Source organism: Xyrauchen texanus, chromosome 30 (assembly GCF_025860055.1).
Source record: "Xyrauchen texanus isolate HMW12.3.18 chromosome 30, RBS_HiC_50CHRs, whole genome shotgun sequence".
Lineage (NCBI taxonomy): Eukaryota > Metazoa > Chordata > Actinopteri > Cypriniformes > Catostomidae > Xyrauchen > Xyrauchen texanus.
In genome coordinates this window covers 33,753,099-33,781,054 of record NC_068305.1, presented here as the reverse complement: position 1 = coordinate 33,781,054, position 27,956 = coordinate 33,753,099, and the positions used below count along the sequence as shown (strand labels likewise).

The 27,956-nt window shown below is 41.7% G+C and overlaps 1 protein-coding gene across 1 annotated transcript in view; it reads left to right on the top strand.

Moving 5' to 3' along the window:
- Positions 1 to 21,946, top strand: part of LOC127623876 (E3 ubiquitin-protein ligase RNF217-like) — a 39,475-nt gene extending 17,529 nt beyond the window's left edge. Inside the window, exons 2-6 of the mRNA XM_052098455.1 lie at positions 2,973 to 3,203; positions 5,527 to 5,691; positions 7,554 to 7,755; positions 9,612 to 9,683; positions 18,731 to 21,946. Of these exons, the coding sequence (XP_051954415.1) occupies positions 2,973 to 3,203; positions 5,527 to 5,691; positions 7,554 to 7,755; positions 9,612 to 9,683; positions 18,731 to 18,810 (750 nt within the window). The 3' untranslated portion in view covers positions 18,811 to 21,946. The remainder of the gene's footprint in view (positions 1 to 2,972; positions 3,204 to 5,526; positions 5,692 to 7,553; positions 7,756 to 9,611; positions 9,684 to 18,730) is intronic.
- The last annotated feature ends 6,010 nt before the right edge of the window (positions 21,947 to 27,956 follow it).

Below are 27,956 nucleotides of genomic sequence, written 5' to 3'. Positions count from 1 at the left end.
TTGAATGCAAGTGCTTGGTAATCCTGCCTACCCAGTGAGGACTAAAAGGAGCTGGGTGGGGAGCCAGATGAGGACATAATCCTCTCACAGTGGTGGTGCCACACCAGGTCCTGATAGTAGATTTGAGTTTTCAACAGTTATAGCTCACAGCTATAGGGCCACACCAAAGCCCTGCTTTTATGTGAACAATGGGAATGAAATGGATCTCACTGATCCACAAGATCCTTTAATTCCCTCTAGCAGACTGGGAAACGTCATTGAACGCAAACCCATTTTTCAACAAATCATATCGCATTCAATGGTAAAAATGAGCCCCAAGGGTTCCTTTTCTACCTAAGTCTTTCCAGCCACATTTTGCTTTAAAGGGGTAGTTCACCCAAAAATTAAAATTCTGTCTTCATTTATCTATCCTCACGTTGTTTTATTTATTTCTTCCATAGAAAACTAAAGAGATTTTAGTCAGAAATTTAAGGACTGACAGCCTCAGTCACCATTCACTTTCATTGCATCTTTTTTTTTTCTCCACACAATCGATGTGAATGGTGACTTAAGCTGTCATCCTGCATAACATTTTGTTTTGTGTTCCATACAAGAAAGAAAGGGTTTGGAATAACATGAAGGTGATTAAATAATTGACTTGGGTGTACCTTGGTGAAGGCACTACATGTACAGTGGCTATTTGAGTTGGTTGTGTATACATCATTTGGTCTTCCGGCTGATTATGTCCTCTCTTGTGATCACTGATTAAAACACGTATTTTCAGAGAATGCTAAATCACTCTCCACGTCACTGTACTGGTAACCCAACATTTAATGCTTAAGTAAAGGATTAAAGCCATTTTCAAACTGGGTGGATTACATATTTCATAGCTATACAGTCATTCAGTTCGGCTTTCAACATCATCATCCCAGCTATTCTCTGAACTAAATTAAACCAACTGTCTGTAAGACTGGGGAAATTAACTTCCAGTGCCTGTATGATCAGCACTGGTGCTCCCCAGGGATGTGTGCTGTCTGCACTACTCTTCTCCCTGTACACAAATGACTGCACTGCCAAGGACTCCTGAAGTGTTCAGACGACACTACTGTCATCGGCTTCATCCAGGATGATGATGAATCTGCATACAGAAGGGAGGTTGAACAGCTGGCTGTCTGGTGCAGTCAAAACAACCTGGAGCTGAACACCCTCAAAATGGTGAAGATGATGGACTTTAGGAGGAACACCCCAACATTAACCCCGCTCACCATTCTGAACAGCACTGTGGCAGCAGTGAAGTCATTCAAGTTCCTGGGCTCTACCATCTCACAGTACCTGAAGTGGGAGACCCACATTGACATTGAAAAAAGGCCCAGCAGAGGTTGTACTTCCTTCGCCAGTTGAGGAAGTTCAACCTGCCACAGGTGACGCTGATACAGTTCTACACAGCAGTCATTGAGTCTGTCCTCTGCACTACAGTAACTGTCTGGTTTGGTTCAGCTATGAAATCAGAAGACTTCAAACGACAGTTCGGATTGCTGAGCAGATAATTGGTTACCTCTGTCCTCCCTTTAAGAACCGTACACTTCCAGAGTGGGGAAAAGGGCTGAAAAACTCTGGACTCCACTCACCCTGCCCACTACCTCTTTGAACTGTTGCATTCCGGCCGGCGCTACAGAGCACTATGCACAAGAACCATCAGGCACAAGAACAGTTTTTTCCTCAGGCTAGCCAACTCATGAACAGTTAGAACTGCCCCATTGAGCAATAATTATGTGCAATACACATCTTAGTCTATTTATATTTATCCAACATATCCTCTTCTGCCATTACATTCCCTTACACTGTGTCTAACAGATTTGTATTTGTACATACGTATATATATATATATATATATATATATATATATATATATATATATACACACACACATTACTGTGCAAAAGTCTTAGGCACATAAGATGTTTCACACAAACATTTGTCTTAAGATGTTTTTTTATATCTTCAGCTTTATTGTGTCAATAGGAAATATAAATTTTAGACTCCCAAATGTTCCTTTGCAAATAGAATAGAATAGACGAACAGGGAGCCCTGCAACAGATGGCATTCTGAGATGATATCCTTCTCACCATAGTTGTACAGAGCAGTTATCTAAGTTACTGTAGACTTTGTCAGTTTGAACTAGTCTGGCCATTCTCTGTTGAACTCTTTCATCAATGAGGCATTTCCATCCGCAGAACTGCCGCTCACTGGATGTTTATTTTTTTGGCACTTTTCGGAATAAATTCTAGAGACTGTTGTGTAAAAATTTCAAGAGATCAGGAGTTACAGAAATACTCAAACCAGCCCTTCTGGCACCAAAACCATCCATGCGATTATCTAATCAGTCAATCATGTGACAGCTGTGCAGTGCATATAATCATGCAGATACGGGTCACAAGCTTCAGTCAATGTTCACAACCATCATAATGGGGAAAAAAAATGTATCTCTGTGATTTGGAGCGTGGCATGATTGTTGGCGCCAGATGTATATATACAGTATATATACTGTACTGGATGGTGTGTGTGTGTGTATATATATATATATATATATATATATGTGTGTAAGCATACTAATGCCTAATGCAGCATTAATGTTTAGTTGACCAACATTGTATGTTAGTCATGTAAATTTAAAGGGGTAGCTCATCCACAAATGACAATGCTACCATCATTTATTCACCCTCATGTTATTCCAAACACGTATGATATTCTTCTGTGGAACACAGAAAGGGACATCAGGTACAATGTTAGCCTCAGTCACCATTCATTTTCATTGGATCTTTTTTTTCTCCATACTATGAAAGTGAATGTTGAAAATGTCTCCTTTTGTGTTCCAAGAAAGAAAGAAAGTCATATTGGTTTGAAATAACATGAGTGTGAATAAATGTTGACAGAATTTACATTTTTTTGTGATCATAACTTTTAGTCCACATGGTGATTTTCTTTCTTTTTAGGTTGAATTGGGCCGGGCACATTTGGTTTGTCCCATCCCGGAGTGCAGTGGTTATTTGGAGGAGAGTTTGGTGATTTTACATCTGACCAGTGAGGATCTGGCCAGATACAAGTACTTCCTGGAGCTCAGCAGACTGGACTTTAGCACTAAACCCTGCCCTCAGTGCAGCCTGTTTACGTCACTGAAGGGACACAGCCAGCAGACATCCACCAAGACTGAACACAAGTATAAGGTCAGACACTATAAATGTAAATATAAAATTGTCACTTTGCCAAAAATGTATAGTGCAGAATTATTTGTCTAAACTGTGTAAATTGAGAAATTCAATAGTGTGCAACAACCTGGTTCTATAAGTAAAATTCCCATACATTTTTCCATAGGGCAACTGATTTTTTATTGTAACATAAACAAACCACTGATTCTTGAGAAAAGGAAAAAAGTCCTGTTTTTTTTTTTTAAATCAAGAAATTCATGAAAATAAAAATACTGTAAAGGTTCAATGCATGCTTTAAACTTGGAAGCACATGTAACTTAACCTGTTCTCAGCAAGAGGTCAAAATGTTAAACTGCCATTTAATCATATTAATATGATTAGTAATGCAACAAATACATAAATGTATCAAATGAAATATAGGGATCTGTAAGATCAATACATGATGTAAAGTTTAAGTTGTATTTTCATCAAAGTTGTGTTCTCACTTTGCATCACCTTTTTTTTAGTATCCTGAATAAATCAGTCAATGTCATGGTCAGCTAGAACTCTGAAGCCCCATACACGCGCATGCAGCGACTTCATCGCTTGATGTCACTGGTCTCTGTATTGTGAAGTCTCTGGTGGGCTGTCATCATTTCATTTTTAAATATGGGACTATCCTGTATTTTACAGGATGGGTGGCAACCCTACCTGGATGTCTAAAGCATTCTTATGAGCAAAGTGTGGATGCAGAAAATTGTGAGCTTATCGGGAGAAATTGTAAATCAGGAGTACAGCCGGGGGAGGGGTTGAAAAACGTGAAAACAGTAAAATTGGTAGTGTTGGCACGTATGATAATAATACGTTTCAAAATTGTATAGCCTATATTCACTATATTTGATATATTCCCCAAACAGAAGTGAGTTCAAATAAGGGCTGCACTGTACTGAGAAAATGCGATAAGCGAAAAGTAGTTGAAGTAGTAAATGTGATAAGCGATATTCGAAATCCGATGTGATAAACCTATGATGACGTCATCGGAGAACACAGAACATTGGATCCCCCTCCAGTGAACCCCCTCCAATGAAATATAATGAAGTTTATTGGGAGGGAAACAAGGACTTATATCCCAGAGAGATCCATATTGTCTTTTGTTCCATATTGCATTTAGACAGCGTATAATATACTGTTCTACCATTGGCTTCATATCCCACATGTGATGCGCTTCTATAATTTGAGACGGAAAGTAGTTTTTGGAGAAACACTATTTTAGTCTCCAGTTTGAAATTGTCAATTTCATCACTCAATTCAACAATAATTGTTTTTTGATACACTTTAATGCTAAGTGAGACAGATCGCGGTAGCTACCCTCTCAAATGGAGTGGAATGCAACGCACACTCCAAATTATAGCATGGAAAAAACGTGAATGAACATCAGAGGGTTTGTTGAAAAATACTAAAATGTGTCAACAGTCACATATTTGCCCAATCTGTTAATGTTGAAATGACATGGAGAATATGAATGGGGAATATCTCGTGCTTTGGAAATGAAATGGCTCCAGTGTACAACAAATGGTTAAGATGGAACAATATTACATTTTGTCTACTTTATCACTTTACTCATTTACTGAACATAATAAGATAATTAAAAAAGACTTTACACTGTTGTTGGATGGATCAAATTAAAATAGCACGCTTTTAGTGTGTCTGAAGTAGTTGTTACAAATTACAGTAAATCAGTGTTTTTTCAACGTAATTTTTTAAAAACCGTGTTTAATAGTAGAATTCCTGGTGAAGAATTACACTACATGTGAATCTACCAATCAGAGAATCACTGCAAACAAGCTCTGCAGCAATCGCCCACTTCCGTGTTGCACAGCGAATTGCGCAATCGAGTCTCTCTACACTCTCAAAGTACTTATGTCTAATATTTTCAATTAACATAAAATATATTGCCTCTATACTCATAATCGACAACTTCTAAATCAATTTGTTTCATATATTTCCATTTATTTTAAGTTGTTTGCAGTGCTTCATGTGATTGTAGTTCATTCTTTATTAAAGATGTTAAATTAACACTTGTACGTTCCTCTTTTTGTCCTATTTTCAAATACTTTTCTGCTTAATTTAAAAGTTTGTAATGTTGTGATTCACCTTCGAGCTTGTTGGTTTTGATCATAACTTAGAACTGTTTTATGAAGACTGTTATTACTGTGTAAATCCTTGGGGAAAACGAATGGAAAAATACTTTGGGAAACAAGATGGCTAAAAAAGTAGGCAGTCAGTGGTGTGCTCTATATTAAAGAAAGACTACCTTGAGAAAAAGACTGTGTCAGTTCCATTTTCAAATATTTCTTGACAGATTAAGTGCACAGAGTGCCAGTTTGTCTGGTGTTTTAAATGCCACGCACCGTGGCACGAAGGCCTGAAGTGTCGAAACTACAGGAAAGGAGACAAACTGTTGCGTCACTGGGCCAGCGTCATCGAACATGGCCAGAGGAACGCCCAGAAGTGCCCACACTGCAAGGTAACGATTGTTCTCTAGAAAAATGTGCAGTTAAAGGGATAGTTCACCCCAAAATTCTGTCATCATTTACTCTCTCATGATTTTCTTTGTGGAACACAAAAGCGCATGTTAGCTTCAGTCACCATTCACTATCATTGTTTTTTTTTTTTTCCATACAATGAAAGTGAACCTTGACTGAGAAGGAAATTTTTACCTAAAATGTCCTTGTGTGTTCTGCGGTAGAAGGAAAGTAATATGGGTTTGGAACAACATGAGGGTGAATAAATGATGACAGAATTTTGGGTGAACTATCCCTGTTAATGGTTCAGATTTAAGTCAGAGTTTCAGAGTAAAAACAGAATGTTCCAACTGCCGTTTGAGATCGTAAAGAAGGAATGTGTTTATTGTCTGTTTTACTTTTCCTTTCCTCCTGTCTAACTCTAATTACGATCTTTGGAAACACAGCATTCCAGGAAGTCATAAGGCTGGGCTCTAGGCAAAGTGATTCTGAATTAAATTTTACATGAGGCTAAAAGCTCTTTGCATCCTATAGCTATGATTTTTAGAGATCCATGTTCCTACCACTGACAATTGCAAGAGTGCTTGTTTATTTAGAACTGCTATGTCATGCAGTGAGTGAGTTGATGTACAAATAGAATATATTATTGTAATAATTTTTTATGTGAGCTTGACAAAGCCAACATACTGTTTTAAAATGTGTATAATTATTAGTCTGAGACCAAACTTATTAATTGGTCTTTTGGGGTCTGATGTGTTTTTGGAGGTGGGTGTGATGAAGTCTGATGGGATCTGATGTGGTCTCTAGCGGTTCTAACGAGGTCTGATGTGTTTTCTTGTGGGCCTGTTGCAGTCTGAAGGGGTGTGATGTGGTTTATTGGGGTCTCAGAAGGTCTAACACACTGTCTACATCAGGCGTGTCTGTTTCGTGGCACGACGCAGCGGCTTGAGGCTGTCCTACACTGCATCATCACAGACGTTCTGAACTGTTTAATTTGTGCAGTAGCGCCAGCGAATGCAGCGCATAATGGTACGGGACACCCATTTAATGTCGCACAATGGACAGCATCATTGATTTATAATGGGCTCTGTGGCTTTTGATGTGACACACCACCCACGTCCGGTGTAGACAGGGTGTAACAGAGTTTGATTTGGTCTAATGTGATCTGATGTGGTCTCTTTGGGTTCTGATGAGGTCTTATGTGTTTTCTTGTGGGCCTGATGTGGTCTTATGTGGTCTGTTGTAGTCTGCAGATTTCTGATTTTGTTTCTTGGGGGTCTAAAGAGGTCGTATGTGTTCTGATGTGGTCTCTAGGGGTTCTGATGTGGTCTGATGTGATTTTGTGTAGGCCTGATGTGGATTAATGGGATCTGATGTGGTCTCTAAGGGTTTTGATGAGGTCTTCTGTCTTGTGGTCTGAAATGGTTTCTTAGTTTTTTCTTATGGATTTTGATGTGGTCTAATGGGATCTGATGAAGTCTCTAGGTGTTCTGATGAGGTCTGATTTGTTTTAATGTGGGTCTGATGTAGTCTAATGAGGTCTGATGTGGTCTGTAGTGGTTCTGATGAGGTCAGATGTGGTCTTTGAGTTTTTATCATTCTGTCTGACTGGAAGCCCTTGTAACGTTATAACTTCAAGCTTTTGAAACTATTTCAAACTTTCAAGCTAGGCTTTGTCAAGCTAACATCAAATTTTGTCTATTTTATCTAGTGTATCTAGTTATTTGTATTACTCACTCACAGCTCTGATGAGAAATGTAACCAATAAATGAAGTATAAAAGCTTAATGCTTTATCAAGTGCATCTTTTTGGAATGATTATTGATTACTCATTGTCAAATTGTTTCCTTTCTTTACCCCCACAGATCCATATTCAGAAAACTGAGGGCTGTGATCACATGACCTGCACACAGTGCAACACTAATTTTTGTTACCGTTGTGGGGAAAAATATAGGCACCTGCGCTTCTTTGGGGACCACACCTCCAACCTGAGTGTGTTTGGCTGCAAGTACCGCTACCTGCCTGAGAAACCCCATCTGCGGCGGCTGGTCCGAGGCTCTGTTTGTAGTGAGTATGCATGACCAGTGAACAAAACATGATTTGTTTTAGTTCATTTGGAATACTATTAGGTTGCATCCTAACATGGATAAGCTATCTTGTCCATTTGTTATTATAATGTGCTTTGGGTACTTTTATGATTTTCTTTTTCCAATATATACAGTACAGGTACCTTTTGCAAATGTTGATTATTTAAAGGAAAAGGGGTGGAATATCCTCACATCTAGCATGACTACAGTAATGCAACAGTCATAACTATTGCAATTTAATTTAATGTTTTCAAGCAGGTTTCTTTCCTGTCAAATTTAAGTCTCACAAGTAGGACTGTGAAAAAATATTGGTAAAAATTTTGAATTTCAGATGCATCGTGATCTTCAATTTAAAGGGGTCAAAAATGGAAAATCTAATTTTCTTTGATATTTAGACATATAAGAGGTAACTGTACTATAAAATTTTACTGTAAATTTCAGAACTCAAAGCTTCCTCCCTAGTCTAAAAAGAGCATTTACATTTCCCACTCCACTGAAATGTGTCATTTTCAAAACTGTGTGTTTGTGACGTCACAAGACATTGCTCAGTTATATTTACACACACAACAACGTGGGTCATAGCACCCTTGGCCTCGCCCACAGGCATTCGGTTCGTATCGTAAACAGAGAGGGAGAGAGACTACTTTGTGCATATAACATGCATTACACAGACATCTTTGACTGTTGTCACATTTATCATGCCGCTTTTAAAAGACGCGGTGTCAGTTACAACTCAGAAAAGGAGACTTCTTTTAGCTTCATTTAGCTGCTATGCGTCTTGCTGTTCTTGTGGCCATCTGCGCTATTTATAATTGCTGGTGTTGGTTAACAAGCACTAGCTGGATGTATTTGTGAGTAAATGGTTTAATTCATGAATATTTCAAATGTCATGACTGTTTGGTAGTTATGGTGCTAATGTGAGGAGAAAACCGTTTAAAATATTCTGAAGCAATGTGTTGGATGTATGTTATGTGTAAACCCTGAAATTTTGTTTTATAATGTTGTGGAGAGCTTGTTTATTCTCTTCTGATTGAGTTTCAAATATGGCTGAATTTGAGGGGTAAGCACGAAGTTGGCCAATCAGAAAAGTGAGCATTTACATTGAAGTTTAAAGGAGACGTTGTGGCCAAAACTGAGGGTTTCAGTCAGAGGACCAGAGACAGGGTGGAAAATTTAAATGTATTACTTAACAAATTTTTCAACCAATAAAACTCATTACTGTTATCAGTGGACCTCAGGGAAGATAATACGATTATTTAAAACAAAATAGCATTTCATGACCTCTTCATAATGATCCCAGTATTGATCTTTCACTCCATGCAGCAACCCTATATAATCTAAGTAAACCATGCACGTATGCGGCCAAATTTCACGCTATTAAAACGGTACTGCATATAAAATGTTTATGATTAGCCACTGGCTGGGAAATGTTCAGTTTCAGCCTGGTAAGACACAACCAGATCAAATTAAAGAACAATGTAGACAATTCCAAACCCTGCTAGATTACAACATATAATAACAGCAGTTAGTATGACCACAGATGCATGACCACCTCTATGATCTGCCTTTAGTTTGCATATCTCTCCAGCACTGATGAATATCCCTTACATGAGCTGGAGTTTATGTGATGTTCAGGGCAGTGCAGTGAACCGTAGTATGATACTTAACCATCCATACAACACAGACACGAGGGTTTAGTACAAAGGTCATAGAGTTCACTTTACTGACTCACTAAAGAAACAAATATTCTCCATCCATTTCCCCTTAATCCTGATAAGAATTCTAAATTTGTTTGTTTTAGTGAGGCTGAATGCTTTGCTTTTGATTTCTCCACAGTGAGTAAAGTGCTGGTGGCTCCAGTGGTCATTGTTCTTGTCGTGATCGTTGGAGCTCTGGCGCTCGCTATAGGTAAGGATTTTTGAACACTTTCTGAGTGAATCTTACCAAAGCCTGTCAAGAACATGTCTGGGTCATATTTTACCTCAAAATCAAAAATATGAAATAATAATGTTTTGCACAAACAATAAAGCGTTTGGTTACGTATGTAACCTCCGTTCCCCGAGGGAGGGAACGACACGTTGTGTCGGAGAAGCGACACTAGGGGTCTCTCTTGAGCGCCGATATCCACCTCTGATCTATGAAAAAAGGCCAATGAGAGTTGGCAGCCAGTATTTGCATGTCCGCCCCGGACATACGGGTATTTAAGCGGCACAAATACGGGAGTTCATTCAGGATTTTTCTGAGGAGCCGAAATGGTCCGGCCACAACAGTGGCTCGGTTCAGTGACATGGCGGAGGAAAGACACAACGTGTCGTTCCCTCCCTCGGGAACGGAGGTTACATACGTAACCAAACGTTCCCCTTCTGTCGCTCTCTCCACGTTGTGTCGGAGAAGCGACACTAGGGGACCCATTCCAATCTTGCCATGTGCTGAACCCTGTACGTGAACTGCCGATACAGAGGCGGGCAGGGATTCATCCAGTGCCACGCATCGTCTGTACCCGGCTGCACGTACCCTTCCCCAATGCCCCATACGAACATCGGGATCCTTCTAGTTACCCTGGGAGGGGAACAAGGCGATGTTTGCCAACATGGGAACGGGCCAGCCTGGCTGGGCCTCTTTTCTCTCTATGTTTCTCGCATAGAGCAATCACGGCCGGGGCCCTTACACGCATATTGGGAAGGGGGTCTTACCAGACCCTGCGGAGACCACACCTGCCCTTTTTCTTGGGGAGGAAAAGTGGTAGACAGGTCACACAGCCGTCTTAGGGCTCGTGTGGAAAGTATGGTGCGGTGGTAGATCCCAGCCTCGAAGGGGGGAGTTGCTACAGCACGGCGACCGGGGCAGCTGTAACTGCCTAAGGGAGACACGGGGGTCCGCTCGTAAGGGGACAGAACCTCGGAAATACGCACAGGGGGCGTCCGCGCAGGAGGCCTTCTATTTTACCTGTGGAGCACCTATACCAGTACAGGGTAGCCATCAGGATACCCGCAGTGGCTTGGGTCAGCAAATTCCTCCGCTGAACCGCGGACCCGGAGGTGGGGCGCCCTGGGAAGAAGGCGCACTACTTTACCTTGACGTCAGGAAAAGGGCACTGGGCGCAAGCGATCCACCCGGCCGGTCGGTCTACGTGTTACTGAGTTCTACGGGCTCGGACCTGAGAAAACACGAGACGCAACCGACTCAACGCGGAGGTTGTAAAACCTCGCAAAGGTGTTGGGTGTTGCCCAACCCGCGGCTCTACAGATGTCTGCTAGGGAGGTGCCTTTGGCCAGTGCCCACGAGGACGCAACACCCCTTGTTGAGTGAGCTCGGACCCGTAAGGGTAGGGGCACAGCCTGGGTGTGATAAGCCAGTGTGATGGCGTCGACAACCCAGTGGGCGAGCCTCTGTTTGGAGATGGCATTCCCTTTCTGCCGTCCCTCAAAGCAGACAAAGAGCTGCTCAGAGCGTCTGGTGCTCTGTGTGCGGTCCAGGTAAATGCGCAGGGCGCGCACTGGACACAGCAACGAAAGGGCTGGGTCTGCCTCCTCCCGGGGCAGCGCTTGCAGGTTCACTACCTGATCTCAGAATGGTGTGGTAGGAACCTTGGGCACATAGCCCGGTCGCGGTCTTAGGATCACAGACGTATCTGCCGGACCGAACTCCAGGCTAGTGTCGCTGACAGAGAACGCTTGCAGGTCCCCGACCCTCTTAATGGAGGCGAGCGTGATCAGCAGGGCCGTCTTAAGAGAGAGGGCCCTGTGTCCAACTGATTCGAGCGGCTCGAAGGGAGGTCTCTGGAGTCCTGCCAAGACTACCGAGAGATCCCAGGAGGGAACTAGGCCTGGCCGGGAGGGATTCAACCTCCGGGTGCCTCTCAGGAACCTGAGGATCAGGTCGTGCTTACCCAAAGACTTGCCGTCTACAGGATCGTGGTGGGCGGCGATAGCGGCAACATACACCTTGAGGGTGGACGGGGACAGCCTCCTGACCAGCCTCTCCTGTAGGAACAGAAGCACTGACCTAATCACGCATCTCTGCGGGTCTTCTGCTCGGGAAGAACACCAATCTGCGAACAAGCGCCACTTTAGGGCGTAAAGGTGCCTGGTAGAGGGGGCTCTGGCTTGGTTGATGGTATTGACAACGGTTGCCGGTAAGCCGGCTAGCTCTTCCGCGTCCCGTCCAGGGACCAGACTTGGAGGTTCCAGAGGTCTGGGCGCGGGTGCCAGAGCGTGCCCCATCCCTGAGAGAGGAGGTCCTTTCTCAGGGTAATTCGCCAGGGAGGAGCTGTCGCAAGGAGCCTGAGTTCCAAGAACCAAGTCCGAGTGGGCCAGTAGGGGGCCACCAACGTGACTTGCTCCTCGTCCTCCCTGACCTTGCACAGCACCGGTGCAAGAAGGCTCACTGGGGGAAATGCGTACTTGCGCAGCCCCGAGGGCCAGCTGTGTGCCAGCGCATCTGTCCCGAGGGGAGCCTCTGTTAGGGCGTACCAGAGCGGGCAGTGGGAGGTTTCCTGGGCGGCGAACAGGTCTACCTGGGCCTTGCCAAACCGTTCCCAAATCAGCTGGACCGACTGGGGGTGAAGCCTCCTCTCCCGCCGGGCAGGCGTTGTCGTGATAGCGCGTCCGCTACGACGTTGAGCTTGCCGGGATGTGAGTGGCACGCAGCGACTTGAGTCGCTGCTGGCTCCATAGGAGGAGACGGCAGGCGAGTTGTGACGTGTGGCGGGAGCGTACGGCGCCTTGGCGATTTATGTACGCCACCACCGTGGTGCTGTCCGATCTCACGAGGACATGTTTGTCCCGAACTAACGGGAGGAACTTCCTGAGAGCAAGAAGGACGGTCAGCAACTCCAGGCAATTGATGTGCCAACGCAGCGGGGCCCCTTTCCAATGGCCTGCTGCTGCGTGCTCCGCTGTACATGGCACCCCACCCGGACCGGGAGGTGTCGGTTGTGACCAGAACGCGTCGGGACACCTGCTGCAGGGGCAGTCCTGCCCGTAAAAAGCAGAGGTCTGTCCAGGGTCGGAGTGTTTTGAGGCAGGCGGGGTGATCCTACCCGATGCGTGCCGTGGTGCCATGCTTGTCTCGGGACTCGAGTCTGGAGCCAGTGCTGGAGTGGTCTCATATGCATCAACCCCAGCGGCGCGACCGCCAGGAGGATGCCGTATGCCCCAGGAGCCTCTGGAAAAGTTTTAGAGGGACCACTGTGCCTGGCTTGAGGGAAGTGAGGCAGTCCAGCACCGACTGAGCACGCCGCTCGTGAGACGTGCTGTCATTGAGACTGAGTCTAACTCCAACCCGAGAAAAGAGATGCTCTGAACCGGAGTGAGCTTGCTCTTTTCCCAGTTGACCTGAAGCCCCAAGCGGCTGAGGTGCCGGAGCACCTGGTCTCTGCAGATGCCGGCTACTTGTAGCGGGGCAAGGGCCGCCTCTGCGACCTTCGTGGAAGACGCGAGGGACAGAGACAGGCCGAAGGGGAGGACTTTGTACTGAAACGCCTGGCCGTCGAGCCGAACCGTAAGAAGGGTCGGTGTCGTGGCAGAATTGAGACGTGGAAGTACGCGTCCTTCAGGTCTACCGCTGCGAACCAATCTAGATGCTGAACGCCAGCCAGAATATTTCTCTGCGTGAGCATTTTGAACGGGAGTTTTAACAAGGCCCGATTGAAAACTCGCTGGTCCAGGATTGGTCATAAGCGCCGCCTTTCTTGGGTACAATGAAGTAAGGGCTGTAGAAACCCTTCCTCATTTCGGTTGGAGGGACGGGCTCTACCGCGCTCTTGGCTAAGAGGGGTGGGAGCCGGGCAAACTGAATTGCGTAACCGAAGTCGAATGGTCCGGTGCAGCAAGCGTGATGCATTGGGGAGCTGAAAGCCACGCTTCCCAGCTCTGCGCTAGGGGCACCAAAGGGACGAGTATTTTGGACGTACCGGCGGGGCCTCGCGAGCGGGCGGAACAGGTAATGCAGCGTCGGGCGGCTTCGTTGCGGCCCGAGGCTGAGGTGCTGAGAATAGACTCAAAGCACTTACCTTGCTCCGCGCACCCGGCAGGGGCGGGTTCGTGACTGAGGAGGAGGTCTGATGCTGGCGTCCTCTGGACTCGTCTGAACCGGCCGGCCGGGGACAGTCGTGGGCAGGCGGAAGGCGGGATCGCAGCGTCCGGTGTACCGGGACTGTCGTAATCTGAAAGCAGATTGCCGTGAGAACGGCATTTGTGGGCCAGGTGACCCAGAGGCAAAGGAAATAGCTCTGTTAATGAGAATGTGGGTACCACAGCCCCGTCAGGGGTGTGGAAACATGAAAAAACAAAGGATTCTCTTCCCGGCCCTCCACCGGGGACGGAGCGGTCTTACCACCTCGGAGCTAACATCTTCGGCTCTGGGTCGGCTGTCTCAGGAACGCTTGGGAGCCTTCCGGGTCCTGGAGGGGTTCGGTGAGACAGGGGGTGTCGCCGCCTGCGGGGTGCTCGACGCAGGGGCTGAGAGCTGGGCCCGGGTTGAGGCGGAGCAGGAGCTGGTTTCTTCGCGAGGGGACGCCCTCGGGGGCAGATGGGGCAGGGCCCGTGAGCGGCAGGTCTGCGACGGGGCATCATGTGAGAGATGGCCTCCGTCTGCTTCTCCACCGCGGAGAACTGTTGGGCGAAGTCCTCGACGGTGTCGCCGAAAAGGCCAATCTGGAAGGCAGGTGCGTCCAGGAAGCGGTTCTTATCAGCCTCACACATCTCGACCAGATTGAGCCAAAGATGGCGTTCCTGGACCACTAGGGTGGTCATCGCCTGTCCGAGTGCCTGCGCTGTGGCCTTCGTCGCTCTCAAGGCGAGGTCGGTCGCTGAGCGCAGTTCCTGCAGCACATCAGGATCAGGTCCACCCCCGTGCATGTTGAGTGCTTTGGCCTGGTGGACTTGCAGGAGGGCCATCGCATGCAGGGCGGAGGCAGCGCGTCCAGCTGCACTGTAGGCCTTCGCGTTGAGCGAGGATGTTGTCCTACAGGGCTTGGATGGGAGTACGGGGCGGCCCTGCCAGGCAGTAGGGCTACCGGGGCATAGATGGTACGCAACTGCCCTATCGACCTGGGGAATCGCCCCGTATCCGTGGCGCTCTCCGCCGTCGAGGGTGGTGAGAGTGGAGCGGGTGGCACCTAGACAAGTGGAGAGCAGGGCTCTCCACGTAGACGTCAGCTCATCATGCACCTCCGGGAAGAAAGGAACCGGGGGGATGCGAGGCCGCGAACGGTGCGCCGCCCCCAGGAACCAATCATCCAACCGTGAAGGCTGTGGGGAGGATGGAGGGTTCCAATCCACCCTCACGCTCATGGCGGCCCAGGCAAGCATGTCGGACATCTGAGCGTCGGCCTCAGCCTGGGCCTGCTGGCCCGAAGGCGGCAGTCCAGGGGAGTCCTCGGCATCAGACGCCGCACTCTCCAATGCAGCAGCGAGCTCATCTGCTTCGGACTCGGGAGGATAGACAGCCAGGCCGTGAGGCGAGCTGCTATCGTCGCGAGCGTAGACGGAAACCATCGAGCGTGTCGGGGAACGGGAGGTTCGCGGGGGGTTACCCGGCGAAACTGCACCCGCTGCCGCCCCCAAATTGCCCCCAGCGCCAACCACACCGTCCTCAATCCCGTGGGAAGAAGGAGCAATGCGGGGTGCAGCTGGGGTGGCTTGCTTTCTGTCGGCCGCGACCGCAACATGGTCATGGTCATGTTCTCGCAGTGAGAACATGAACCATCCACAAACACCGCCTCGGTGTGATCGCGGCCCAAACACGCGAGACAGCGGCTGTGGCCGTCTGAAGCGGAAAGCACTCTACCGTATCCAGGAACGACACAGGGGCGGAAAGGCATCTTGAAAAAGACGCGTCTTTAAAAGGACGTTCAACGCCGCTGTGTTTGCTCTTTTAGAGAAATTACTCTTTTAATAGAAATTTACTCTTTTAATACACAGTGTGTGTGTGTGTGTGTGTCTGCGCTGTCGAAGCGCTCAGGGGCAACAATGCACGCCGTGCAATGTGAAGGAGAAAGCCGCTGTTGTGCGCCGTCAAGATCCAACAGCATGCAGATCGTAAGAGGAAACAGGAACGTTTATAGTGGTGTGTAACTCGCAGCAAACTGCAGACAGACCATCGGCTCCGAAGAAATTTTCTGAATGAACTCCCGTATTTGCGCCGCTTAAATACCCGTATGTCCGGGGCGGGACATACAAATACTGGCTGCCAACTCTCATTGGCCTTTTTTCATAGATCAGAGGTGGATATCGGCACTCAAGAGAGACCCCTAGTGTCACTTCTCCGACACAACGTGGAGAGAGCGACAGAAGGGGAACCTATGTTTAATGGGACATATGCGATTCTCAATTCCACATTGCGAAAAAATCATATTCTAATTATCAAAATGGAAAATAATAATTATAATTTTAACATATAAATCTTAGTATTTCTAGGCCATGTTAGCATTTGTTGTAAAATAGCACTGCTCTCCTCAACAAACAAATTCTTAATTATGTTTTGCTTAAAGGAATGTTCCGAGTTCAATAAAAGTTAAGCTCAATCGACAGCATTTTTGGCATAATGTTGATTTGATTTGAAGAATGTATTTCAACTTGTTCCTCCTTTTCAATAAAAAAAATAATTGTTAGCGTGAGGCACTTACAATGGAAGTGAATGTGGACAATTTTTGGAGGGTTTAATGCTCTTGCATTAATAAACTTGTGTATTATTTGAGCTGCAAAGTTGTTTAAATGGTCATCGTTGACATTACATCGTCATGGTAACAAAGTTGTAAAATTGGCTATAACTTTACACAGAAAAGGTTTGAAAGTGATTTTATCACACAAAAATCATGTTTACATGCGTATTGTTTTTGTCTAATGGCTAAACCTTTGAAAAATTATTTTAACGCTCAAAAATGAGTCCCATTCACTTCAATTGAAAGTGCCTCAATGGAACCTCGATTTTTCCTTTTTTAAAGAAAAGACATTATGCCACAAATGCTGTCGATTGAGCTTAACATGTATTGAACCTGGAACATTCCTTAAATTATCATGAATATAATGTAACAATGCATACAATTTGAATGGTCCTTAAATACACAGTTAAAGATTTTCTCATCAAAAAACAGTAAAGAACGGGCAGCAGGGTTGCCAGCATGTTACTGTAAATGGTGTCTTACAGTGTCTTGCTGTTGCTGAAATGAACAGCTAGATACTGTTTTTAGAGCTACAGTATAGAACATATAGCTGTCAAATTACATACTATCTACTGTTGTTGAAATTAACAGCTATGTTCCTAGCATGCACTGTGGCATTTTTTTACTATTTACTGGTTTATTTTGATGTTGTTTTTGTTGTAGTCTAAGTTACTTGTATTTTAATGTTCAGTTTTTACTTTTTACTAGGGCTGTCAATTTAATGCGTTAATTCAGTGCGATTAATTTTACAAAAAATAACGCGTTAAAAAAATGTACGCATTTAATCGCAATGCCCCCGGATAAGGAAGATTCCTGAGAAATGCAAGCTTGTAGTACCACCTGTTTACTCCAGAGGGCAGTAATTGAAATTTCAGCTGTATGAGCAACGTGCAGTTTATACAGTGAAGAAAACAACCCACAACACAGACGTGCGTTACGTTCTTGCGTTCAAAACACTTTGAAGGAACGCAAATGCGAACTAAGGGATCTCAAGATATGTATAAAGATTGAGTATTAAACTATAGTTAACTTGACACAGTGACCTAAACATTTTATGTTTATAATGCAATGCACCCGAGACGCTACACAAGCATGTGTGACGCAGGTGAAAATTGACAGGTCCTTAAACAAGCCCTCATAATAAATCTCCAACTGATTGACAAATTCACTTGCGAAATGGATTGCTGTGAACTGTGTGCCAATGATTGACTTATGATCAATAAGAAGGTCCAAGGTGCCAGCTCAAGAGAACACTAATCACCATAATGGTGACTATATATATATATATACATATATATATATATATATATAATTTTAAAATATTTAAAGATAACTATGTATAATTATTTCATCATTATATATTGAATTATTGTTATATGAGAGGCTTTCTCAGCAAATATTTTTATATGCGATTAAATGCGATTAATCATGATTAATTAATCGGGACACCATGTTATTAATTCAATTAAAAATTGTAATCGATTGACAGCCCAACTTTTTACGTAAAAGTATGTTTGTTTATTGTGTTTATTGATTTCTGTGTCTTGATAACAACTCGAGTTATGCTCTAAGTTCATCAATAACATCAAACACTCAATTTGCTGATATCATTTTGCTGAAATAACCTTTACTGTTATTGATTTTATGTTTTATGTGTAATGCATCACTATTGCCACATATAGTGACATATCAAGGTAGATATTCAGTCTGACCTTAGGTTTTGTCTATCAAGTAGCACAGTGAAACATCTTGTATGTCTGGAAGAACATAATATAATAATAATAAAGAAGGTCCAAGGTGCCAGCTCAAGAGAACACTAATCACCATAATGGTGACTTCGAACAAAACACAACTATTGAGAACAAATATATAATGTTCATTTCCCCTAATGCCTTGCATAGAACAGCTATTTACCATAAAACTAGTCACTTCACAGTGAGCTTGCTCTTAATCTCCCAGAATGCAACATTTTTAACAACTACTGTATTTAAGAACCACAGTAGATTGCTGTAGGAATTTGGTCGTAAATTTACAGCAATTGTTTACAGTGTATGCTTAATTTGTCTTCAGGAAAAAAACTGTTTTAAGTTTAAGTTGAAATATGGCCTGTACATGTCCTTGACTGCTTTCATTGTGGGTTATCTATTTTCTTATATAAAACAAATTCTCTAAAGCATTTTTAGCATACATTACCTATATGGTTATGACTTAAGTATTTTATTATGTTGATTTCAATCTCTTACCCCTGGTGTGACCGAGCTATCCTGTATTGCAACTGATCTTTTCACAGGCCTGTTTGCTTTGCCTGTCTACTACGTCTGTAAGAGGAGAAGGAAGCGCTCAGAGGGGTCTGGCCACTGGATGTGCTGAGTCAGCCTCTACCATCCTGCTCAGGACCTGGACACACAAACACACCACAAAAATAGCCTTGGGTGCCAAAAGGATACTTGCCACCTAGATACAGTACAACAGTCACAATGTGAGATTTTCCTGCCTACTGCGTCCTGTGAAAATCCTCAATTGCACCCTCTCCTACACAAATATCTGGGGGTAAACATGGTGTCTTTGGCATCATGATCAAAGTCTAAATGGGGAGATTCTGTTTTGGAATGTTTTTATGACCCCAAAACTGATTTGAATTCAGTTCATTTAAAAAAATGGAACTATACACACTATACACACTATATGCTGTTCCAAAACTGACTGACTGGTTTAAGCTGTTGTATTTTAGCAGGGTAGGAAGCTATCTTAAAGCAGTTGAAGCAGCTCACTGAAACAAAGCTTGAAGTACGGCAGGATGTGTTATATAATGGAGCCACACACCATGAAGATTTTTGTCCTTTTATCTATTTATGACGTGCATCAAATGTTATAATCTGCAAGCATTTAGTGCTTGATGTTAATGATTCGATTATGGTGATGATGAATTACTGTCTGTCTCTCTCTACTCCCCTTTATCTGTGTGCTATGCCAACATCCGCAGGAATTTGCATGATCAACAAAACACGTTTCTGTCTGCTGCACTGCTGAAACTAAAGGCCAAAAATTAAACCATAGCCCCATGCCAAGACACAGGCCATCTGTCATGAAAATCAATAAGGTGTCATGCAAAGTATTATCAGGACTGATAGACACCCTCAAAAATAAAACTATAGACCAAACCCAAAATACTGTATATCTATGTGATGCATACTGCATGCATTAGACATTAATCCTGATGAACTGCTGATTACATCACATTTTTGTACTGTATATTGTTCTTAGATATGTTTCTCTAATTTGAGGTTCATTGGATGGACACTTTGACATACATTTGTAGTAGTTTTTTTTTTTTAGCTTTGCACACAGATATGTAGCCACTGGGCAGCACTATATTAATGCTGCAAAACAAATCATAAAAATATCTCTATTTGAGATATTAAGACTTGTTTTAAGCATAAATCTAACATCTAGTGAGGTTTATATTTAAAAATCAAGACTATTTGACTAAAAACTATATAAAAAAATATTAATTATATACATTATTATTATTGGTATCTATTTTTTTTCTTGAAAAACAGGACAAAAATACAGATTGAGAAAATCAGTGTTTTGCAGTACATTAAGTGACATGTTCAAAACTATAATTTCCCAAAAGGCATCCCTGCTCTAATATTGCACAGTGTTATAGATTTATATTCACTGCAATCTATTGCCAACACATATAGAATGGTGAACCTTGACCATCAGAAATATAGTCACTCCACTGGAATACGTGAAGTGAAATGTAAACAAAAGGCAACCCCTTAAGCTTGTTTACTTGATTTAAGCTAGCCATTTAATTCTCAAACAAAGGCTGGTCTGGAGTAAAGCCAGGAAGCACAGGGGAAAAGCACTTCCAGAAAGGACGTAATCAGAGCAAGCATGCAGGCTGTCCACAATATTAAGAATATGAGTATTAAGGCATGGCGCAACCGGCTGGTTTAATACTCATTCGGGACGTGCATTGGGAGAATCATTTTCTTAATCAATATTTTTATTGTTGACCATTTACAGTATTAAAAAAATCCTTAAAACAACATACAAAATTGCATAAGTTATTAAGTTGTGAATTTATATTGAATTAAGTTTATTTTTCTTATTTTTTTTTTGCATACATTTAACAAATTGTGAGTTTTGTGCTTAAAACAAACAAAAAGGTATTTGCCAATGGGGTAAGAAAAATGTACTTAATTCATGATTTGTCTTATTATCTTGCTTCTCGAATGATTGTATCTTGTTTTAAAGATGTTTAGATAATTAGAATGGAAACTAATACTAAAATACTGATTAAGGATTTGTTTGTTGTTGTTGTTGTTGTTGTTGTTGTTGTTGTTTTTGCAGTGTGAGATGCAAAGTCCAGCTCTGATTATAAGTGATTGCTATCATTTCAAAGTGGTTATGAATTGGGTTTTTGAGACAATCATTTATTAAAATGCACTCAGGCTGGTTGTGAAAGCCATTCTCAGGGAGAATTTCATCACATCTCTATTGCTATAGTATATCACTCCTGTGCAGATAACACAATTGTCTGTACATAGTGTATATTGAGGGAAAAAGTAAAGAAAATAGAAATACAGTTAATCATTTTCTTAATATTTATGTCTTGTTTTTCATTAAAAATATCTTAATATCCCTAACACTGGTTGGAAGCAAAATTGTGTTGTTTTCAGAGAATGAATTGGGTATAGGAATCTTGAAGTATTTTTCCTTTTGTTTTATAACCTGTTTTAAGCATAATACAAATAACGAATTTAGTGAGGTTTATGCTTAAAGCAATTTTTCAATGTGGTAAGAAAAATAAACTCAGGATATATTCTCTGACAACTAGTTCAGTTTTGCTTCACTATTAAATTCCTTGTTTAAAGTATTTTTCTCAATATGTTTTTTTACTGCACAGAAATACAGATTAATAACAAAACATTTCACCATCTGGGTCCGAATGTTAGATTATAAGCTTTGTAAATATCAGAACTGCTTTTTCAACTTGCTAAAATTATTAGTTGAATGCACTGACAGTGCCAATGTGGTTGTTTTAATTATTGTTTTCATTAACAGATGGTGCCTTTTAAAAATGGGATTAAACGTTACTCAAAGGAACTGTATGAGCAAGTTCCTTCTGTATAGTTTGAGAGCACACTGCTGTGATCGATATCCAAAGACATGTAATATTTTATTCCCTGCATACATATACTGTAGTATGTGTCTGAGCCTTATAGCACAACACCTGTGTCACATGTATTTTGTTTCATAAAAAATGCACATTGTATGGATTTTATTTCCATGGTTACATTTCTGTTGCACTTTATTTTCAGTTAAAGTGTCAATACAAGCCTGCAGACAGCAAACATGTGTCATTATCATATTTAATTAAGAATTAAAAGGAGCTGCCAACAATATGATTTCCATTGCTTTTAATTGGTTGTGGTGCTAAAGTAAGGAAAATCAGTATTCATTTTGTTCATACTTTGAATTTGATTTGAATAAACCCCCAACCCTAAGTATTAAACTTCAGTTTGTAACTCGTCTCACAACTGTTTTTGACTTGAAAGAAAGATGATTTATTTTTATCCGAGCCATAATTTGAAACCAGAATATCAGAGAATTGAGGGTGGGCTTTTTTAACTAAGCTGGGTGTAAACCACATAGACATGCCCTAGCAACCGCATAGCAATGCACGTACAACCACTCAAAACACATGAGCAAACACATAGCAACACCCTGGCATCATGGTGGTGACTTGCACAGGTAAGGTCCACACACATTTTCTTCAGAATATTTAAAAATAAAAAAAAGCTGATTTTACCATGCTACAAATACTGTTTCAGTTATTATTTCAAATATATTCATTCAGATATAATAATCATAATATAAGGTCATAATTATGATGCCATGCAAAGTTGACATGGAGGAAGAATGTTGAATTTATCTCCAAACAAAACAATGCAGTGATGAGATTACTACAGGACGTGACCTATATCTTATACAAGGAAGTGTGCGTGGCAACATCTACTGTAAACAAAAAGTCACTGGTCCTGTTTGCATGATCAGCGAGATGAATTATGTTAGTCTGGCCATGCAGACTGAAGTAAATTAACCATTGTCTTTCCTTCCCTTCTGCAGAGCTGTGTCGACCCTCTCATTTTGTGGTCTGGGTTCTGTGCCTTCAGCTGTCAGCTGATTTTGAGTCAGCTGAACCTGTTACTGGGACTGTGTACTGGGACTCAGAAATTTCATTCAAATGGTCTAATGGCAGGCCACCAGTATTTGAATACTGAAAAATATTGTGGAGTCTATAAGTCTGAGACCACTAGTTAAAATGCTTCTAATTTGTATTGTTATACAGCACTGTGCAAAACAAACATATGTCTTAAGATGGTTATTTATATCTTCAGATTTAGTGTGTCAATGGGAAATATACATTTTAGACAAACATTCCTTTTGCAAATAGATTAGAATAAAATAGAAGAACAGGGAGACCTGCAACAGATGGCATGACCCCCACAGTGTCCACCACTGAACTTTGAGTCAGTCTGGGATTAGATGAAGAGACCGAAGTAATTGAGACAGCTTAAATAGATAAAAGAACTGTGGCAAATTGTCCAAGAAGATTGGAACAGCCTATCTGCCAAAAAACATGAAAAACTGTGTCCAGGTGTATGTAGGATAATCGGTGCTAGTTTGAATGCAAAGTTGGTCAAACCAACTATTGATTAGGCTTTTTTTTATGTTTACTGGACTTAGTATGACATATATGACATATGTGATAAATGAAAACCTATTTATGGCATTATTTTTGAAGAAATCCTCACTATGCAACATTTTTCACAAGTGCCTAAAGCTTTTGCACAGTACAGTATATTGTTGCATATACATTGTTATAGGCCAGTTATATTAGCAGCATAATTTAAGTGACATTATTAGACTTCTTTAGTATTTGGTATGTCACCCATTTGCTCCAATGATAACATGCATTTTTTATCTAGGTTTCAAATGGTTTTCGAATTCCAGAATTGTCAATGTGATCTCAGACTTTTGAACACCATTGTGTTTATTTCTCTGGGGGTTTGAACCTACAAACTTTTGATTACTTGTCCAAGTCTTTAACCACTATGCCACAGACGGCAACAATATATGGCTGGTAGATGTGTGACTGATGAATTTATCTTTACACATTGACACTGACTCTTTTTGTCGATAGGAAAGATCACCATCTGGACATGATGGCCTGACATGTGTGAACAACAGCAGCGAGCAGAGATTACAACCTGTGTGCAGCACTCGAGTCACAGTTTCCTGGTTTCCCTGCTGGTAGTCTCTGATAATGCATTTTACAGTCAGATGAATTTCCTGCCTGTCTAAGGACTTTGTTTGATGTGTTTGCTGGCCAAAGAGCTGTTTCCTGGGGTCAGCTAACTAACAGACATCCTAAAGACAACATCTACTCTGCTGCTCCACTAGTGTAACAGGCTTTAATCGCTGATGCTAAATGATATATCTTCAATGTCTCATCTTAACTGATGTGTGTAATGCTTTCAAAGTTAAATTAGTTCTTGTATCCCATCTTAATATGCAGTTAACTATAAATAACGTTACCTAAAAGTGTAACACTATGGGTTTACATTCACGTATTTCTATGCGATTTTTGGGATATCGCATAAAAAAAGATGCTGGATGGAAAAACCAAGATGCAAATAAAATATGCGTTATGTAAAAAAAATAAATGCACAAATGTGTAAAAACTTTATATGCTCGCATGAGGTGGATTATAATTTATTTATTTTTTGCAAGAAGGCATGCGCATTTACTACGATGGAAACGTAACTGAATCAATTCCTATACAATTTATATGAATAATGTTCCAAATCTAATCAAACTGCAACTATGATGTCTCTAAAATACCTTTAGCTTTATCTAGTTTTCATAAACAGGCTTTAATATGTTGGTCCCTAATATATAATTATAGTTTTTCTCCACATAGTTATTTTATCTGGAACAAAAAATATTCAAGTCAAGTCAAGTCAAGTGGTTTTTATTGTCGTTTCAACCATATACAGTTAGTACAGTACACAGCAAAACGAGACAACGTTCCTCCAGGACCATGGTGCTACATAAAAACAACAAAGGACCAACACAGGACCACATGAGACAACACAACGAAATAAAATACCTATATAAAAAACCTATATATACCTATATAAAGTGCATGTGCAAACATGTGCAAAAAGTACAGGACAGTACAACAAATTTCTGACAATGAACAGGACAATAGACAGTGCAGCGCCGACCAGTACTCAGTAGTGCAAAAAGATGACAGTTTCTAAAAATGTAAACATTACATACTATGAGATAATGTTCTATGCACATAGCAGTTATTGAGGTAGCAGACAGTTATAAAGTGACAGTTATTAAAGTGCAACTCAGGACACGTGTGTGTCAAACCAGTCTCTGAGTATTGAGAAGTCTGATGGCTTGGGGAAGAAGCTGTTACACAGTCTGGCCGTGAGGGACCGAATGCTTCGGTACCTCTTGCCAGACGGGAGGAGGGTAAAGAGTTTGTGTGAGGGGTGTGTGGGGTCGTCCACAATGCTGGTTGCTTTGTGGATACAGTGTTTTTTGTAAATGTCTTTGATGGAGGGAAGAGAGACCCCAATGATCTTCTCAGCTGTCCTCACTATCCTCTGCAGGGCTTTGCGGTCCGAAACGGTGCAAGTCCCAAACCAGGCAGTGATGCAGCTGCTCAGGATGCTCTCAATAGTCCCTCTATAGAATGTAGTGAGGATGGGGGTTGGGAGATGTGCTTTCCTCAGCCTTCGAAGAAAGTAGAGACGCTGCTGGGCTTTCTTGGTGATAGAGCTGGTGTTGAGGGACCAGGTGAGGTTCTCCGCCAAGTGAACACCAAGGAATTTGGTGCTTTTGACGATCTCCATAGAGGAGCCGTCGATGTTCAGCGGAGTGTGTTCACCTTGTGCTCTCCTAAAGTCAACAACCATCTCTTTTGTTTTGTCGACATTCAGGGACAGGTTGTTGGCTCTACACCAGTTCGTCAGCCGCTGCACCTCCTCTCTGTATGCTGACTCGTTGTTCTTGCTGATGAGACCCACCACGGTCGTGTCATCGGCGAACTTGATGATGTGATTCGAGCTGTGCATTGCTGCACAGTCGTGAGTCAGCAGAGTGAACAGCAGTGGACTGAGCACACAGCCCTGGGGGGCCCCAGTGCTCAGTGTGGTGGTGGTGGAGATGCTGTTCCCGATCCGGACTGACTGAGGTCTCCCAGTCAGTCCGGTTTTATATTAGATATAAAAATAAATCTCTTTTTTTTTTCATAATTGGTTTGACAAGAATATACTTTTAGTGAGTCTACTTATAGATGATAGGGGTGTCCTGCTCAGTTACGAAAATGTTATGCATGTTTTCTCTTTTCCAGTACCCCCAAGAGAGTATGTCATTGCCATTCCTGATTGTGTCAAACTTTTAGTAAAGCCTGGCCCTAAAGGTTTCTTATGCTCTCCTGCTATTTTTGACAACACTAATTTATTTGTTGACCAATGTGTGTTCAGTAACATGTCAAACAATTTTTTTCTTTAATTCTTAACAGGTGTCAGATTTCTCTACCTGCTTGTGTAAGCTTTTGGAATAATAATTTTAATGATATAGAATGGGAAGATTTCTGGCTCCTACGACAACATTTTTTGTTATCCAATAAAGTTGTTGAAGTCTCTATTAAAATTACACATAATTGCTACCCAGTAAATTATAAACTTTCTAAATTCAATAATAGTATTTCCCCCATGTGCTCCTTCTGTCATCAGTTTGAAGAAACAATAATTCATTAGTTTTCGGAGTGTACTTATTGCAAAATATTTTGGGTAGACTTCTCAAATTTTGTTAAAAAGTATTTATCTTCAAACTTTTGTATAAGCCAAAAAAAGTTTTTGGGTGAATCGCTGAATTTAAGCCCTTCTCATTTTAATTTTATAATTAATGTATTACTTTTTCTTGCCAAATATTACCTTCATACATGTACATTTTCAAAGAAAACTCCTTCCTTTTTTATTTTCAAGAAAGATATTGATATATATTTAAATTCTTTAAGGAATTCTAACAATTATTTAGCATGCAAGACTCTTTTATGGTGTAATGCATATAAGCTAGTATAACAAGCTTTGTCATAATGTAATGTAACCCTCATTGTTCTTTTTTTTTTGTATTTGTATTTGTTATTTTTATATTGCATAATAAAAAATTTAAATAATAATAAAAAAAATATAGGAATAATGATATGTAGCAAAAAACATTATTTGCTCTTAATATCATCAGTATCATCACATAGCATCTGACATGTTATCAGTTATATTGATCTGGTTATTCTGAAACGCTAAACACAAAGCCTGTCATCAAAATGATTGAGTATGATTTCCTCCCAGAACTGTCTGACACACAATTGCTTCCGGACATAAGGCATCTGTGTCTGCACGCTAGCAAACAAAGTCCATCGGGGCATTTTTTCTGTGCACTCTATACCCCAAGTAATCCATTGCATTTAGTAAAAGAGCCACTGTGGCTTCAACTCCAATTTTCATTTCTATTTTTCACCACTTTTCCCAGAAGTGACAGTTTTGTTTCTTTTAAACACATGAGATGGAAACACTGCTTTATACACTGTGTTTTTACAATATTCTGATTTTGTGCATTAATTAAATTTGTAGCTTGGATGGAAACATGACTACCATAGCACTGTTTGAGCTTCACATCCAACCTGATACATCAACATTTGCTTGACCAATGTTGTGTGTTTGGGGCAGGACTTTCTTTGTGCACAACCAATGGAAGATGATGGGAGTCTTCTGAGATCTGTTTTGCTAGTGGCATTGAAATTACATACTTCATCTTAAGATAAAGTAAGACTTATAGGTGTATTGTAGCTATAGTTCCTTTCTGCATGCAAGCCTGAAAGGCATGTTTAAGAGCTTGGAATGGACCACCTTTTGTACCAACTAGACCACTGATACTACATAGGATAGGTCAACACAATACTTGTCAAGCCATGCACTATAAAACCAAATAAGCAGGTACAGTGAGTAATACGATTTTGAAATATGTGATTAGCTCCAATATGTCACAAAGAAAGCTCTATATCATTTCTGAAGTAGGAAATGACTCTGTGAATATGTGACAAGAAACATTTAATGCAAAGTATATATATATATATATATATATATATATATAGTGGTGCATGCATTATTTATTTTATTGTTATTATTATTAGAGTAACAGTGTTGTGGGTGTGTTTTGTGACCAGAGACAGAGATATGCGTAATGCGAAAAAAAAATTAAAAAAAAAAAATTAACAACTGCGTAAAAAGTCTTTGAGAGCTTGATCTTTTTTTTCCAATCAGGCATGCGCATAAACCACGTCCCCTCCCATTCCTCCTACACTAACGACAACAATGAATGCATTGTTTACAGCTTCATTGGTGTAGTGAAAGCTAGTT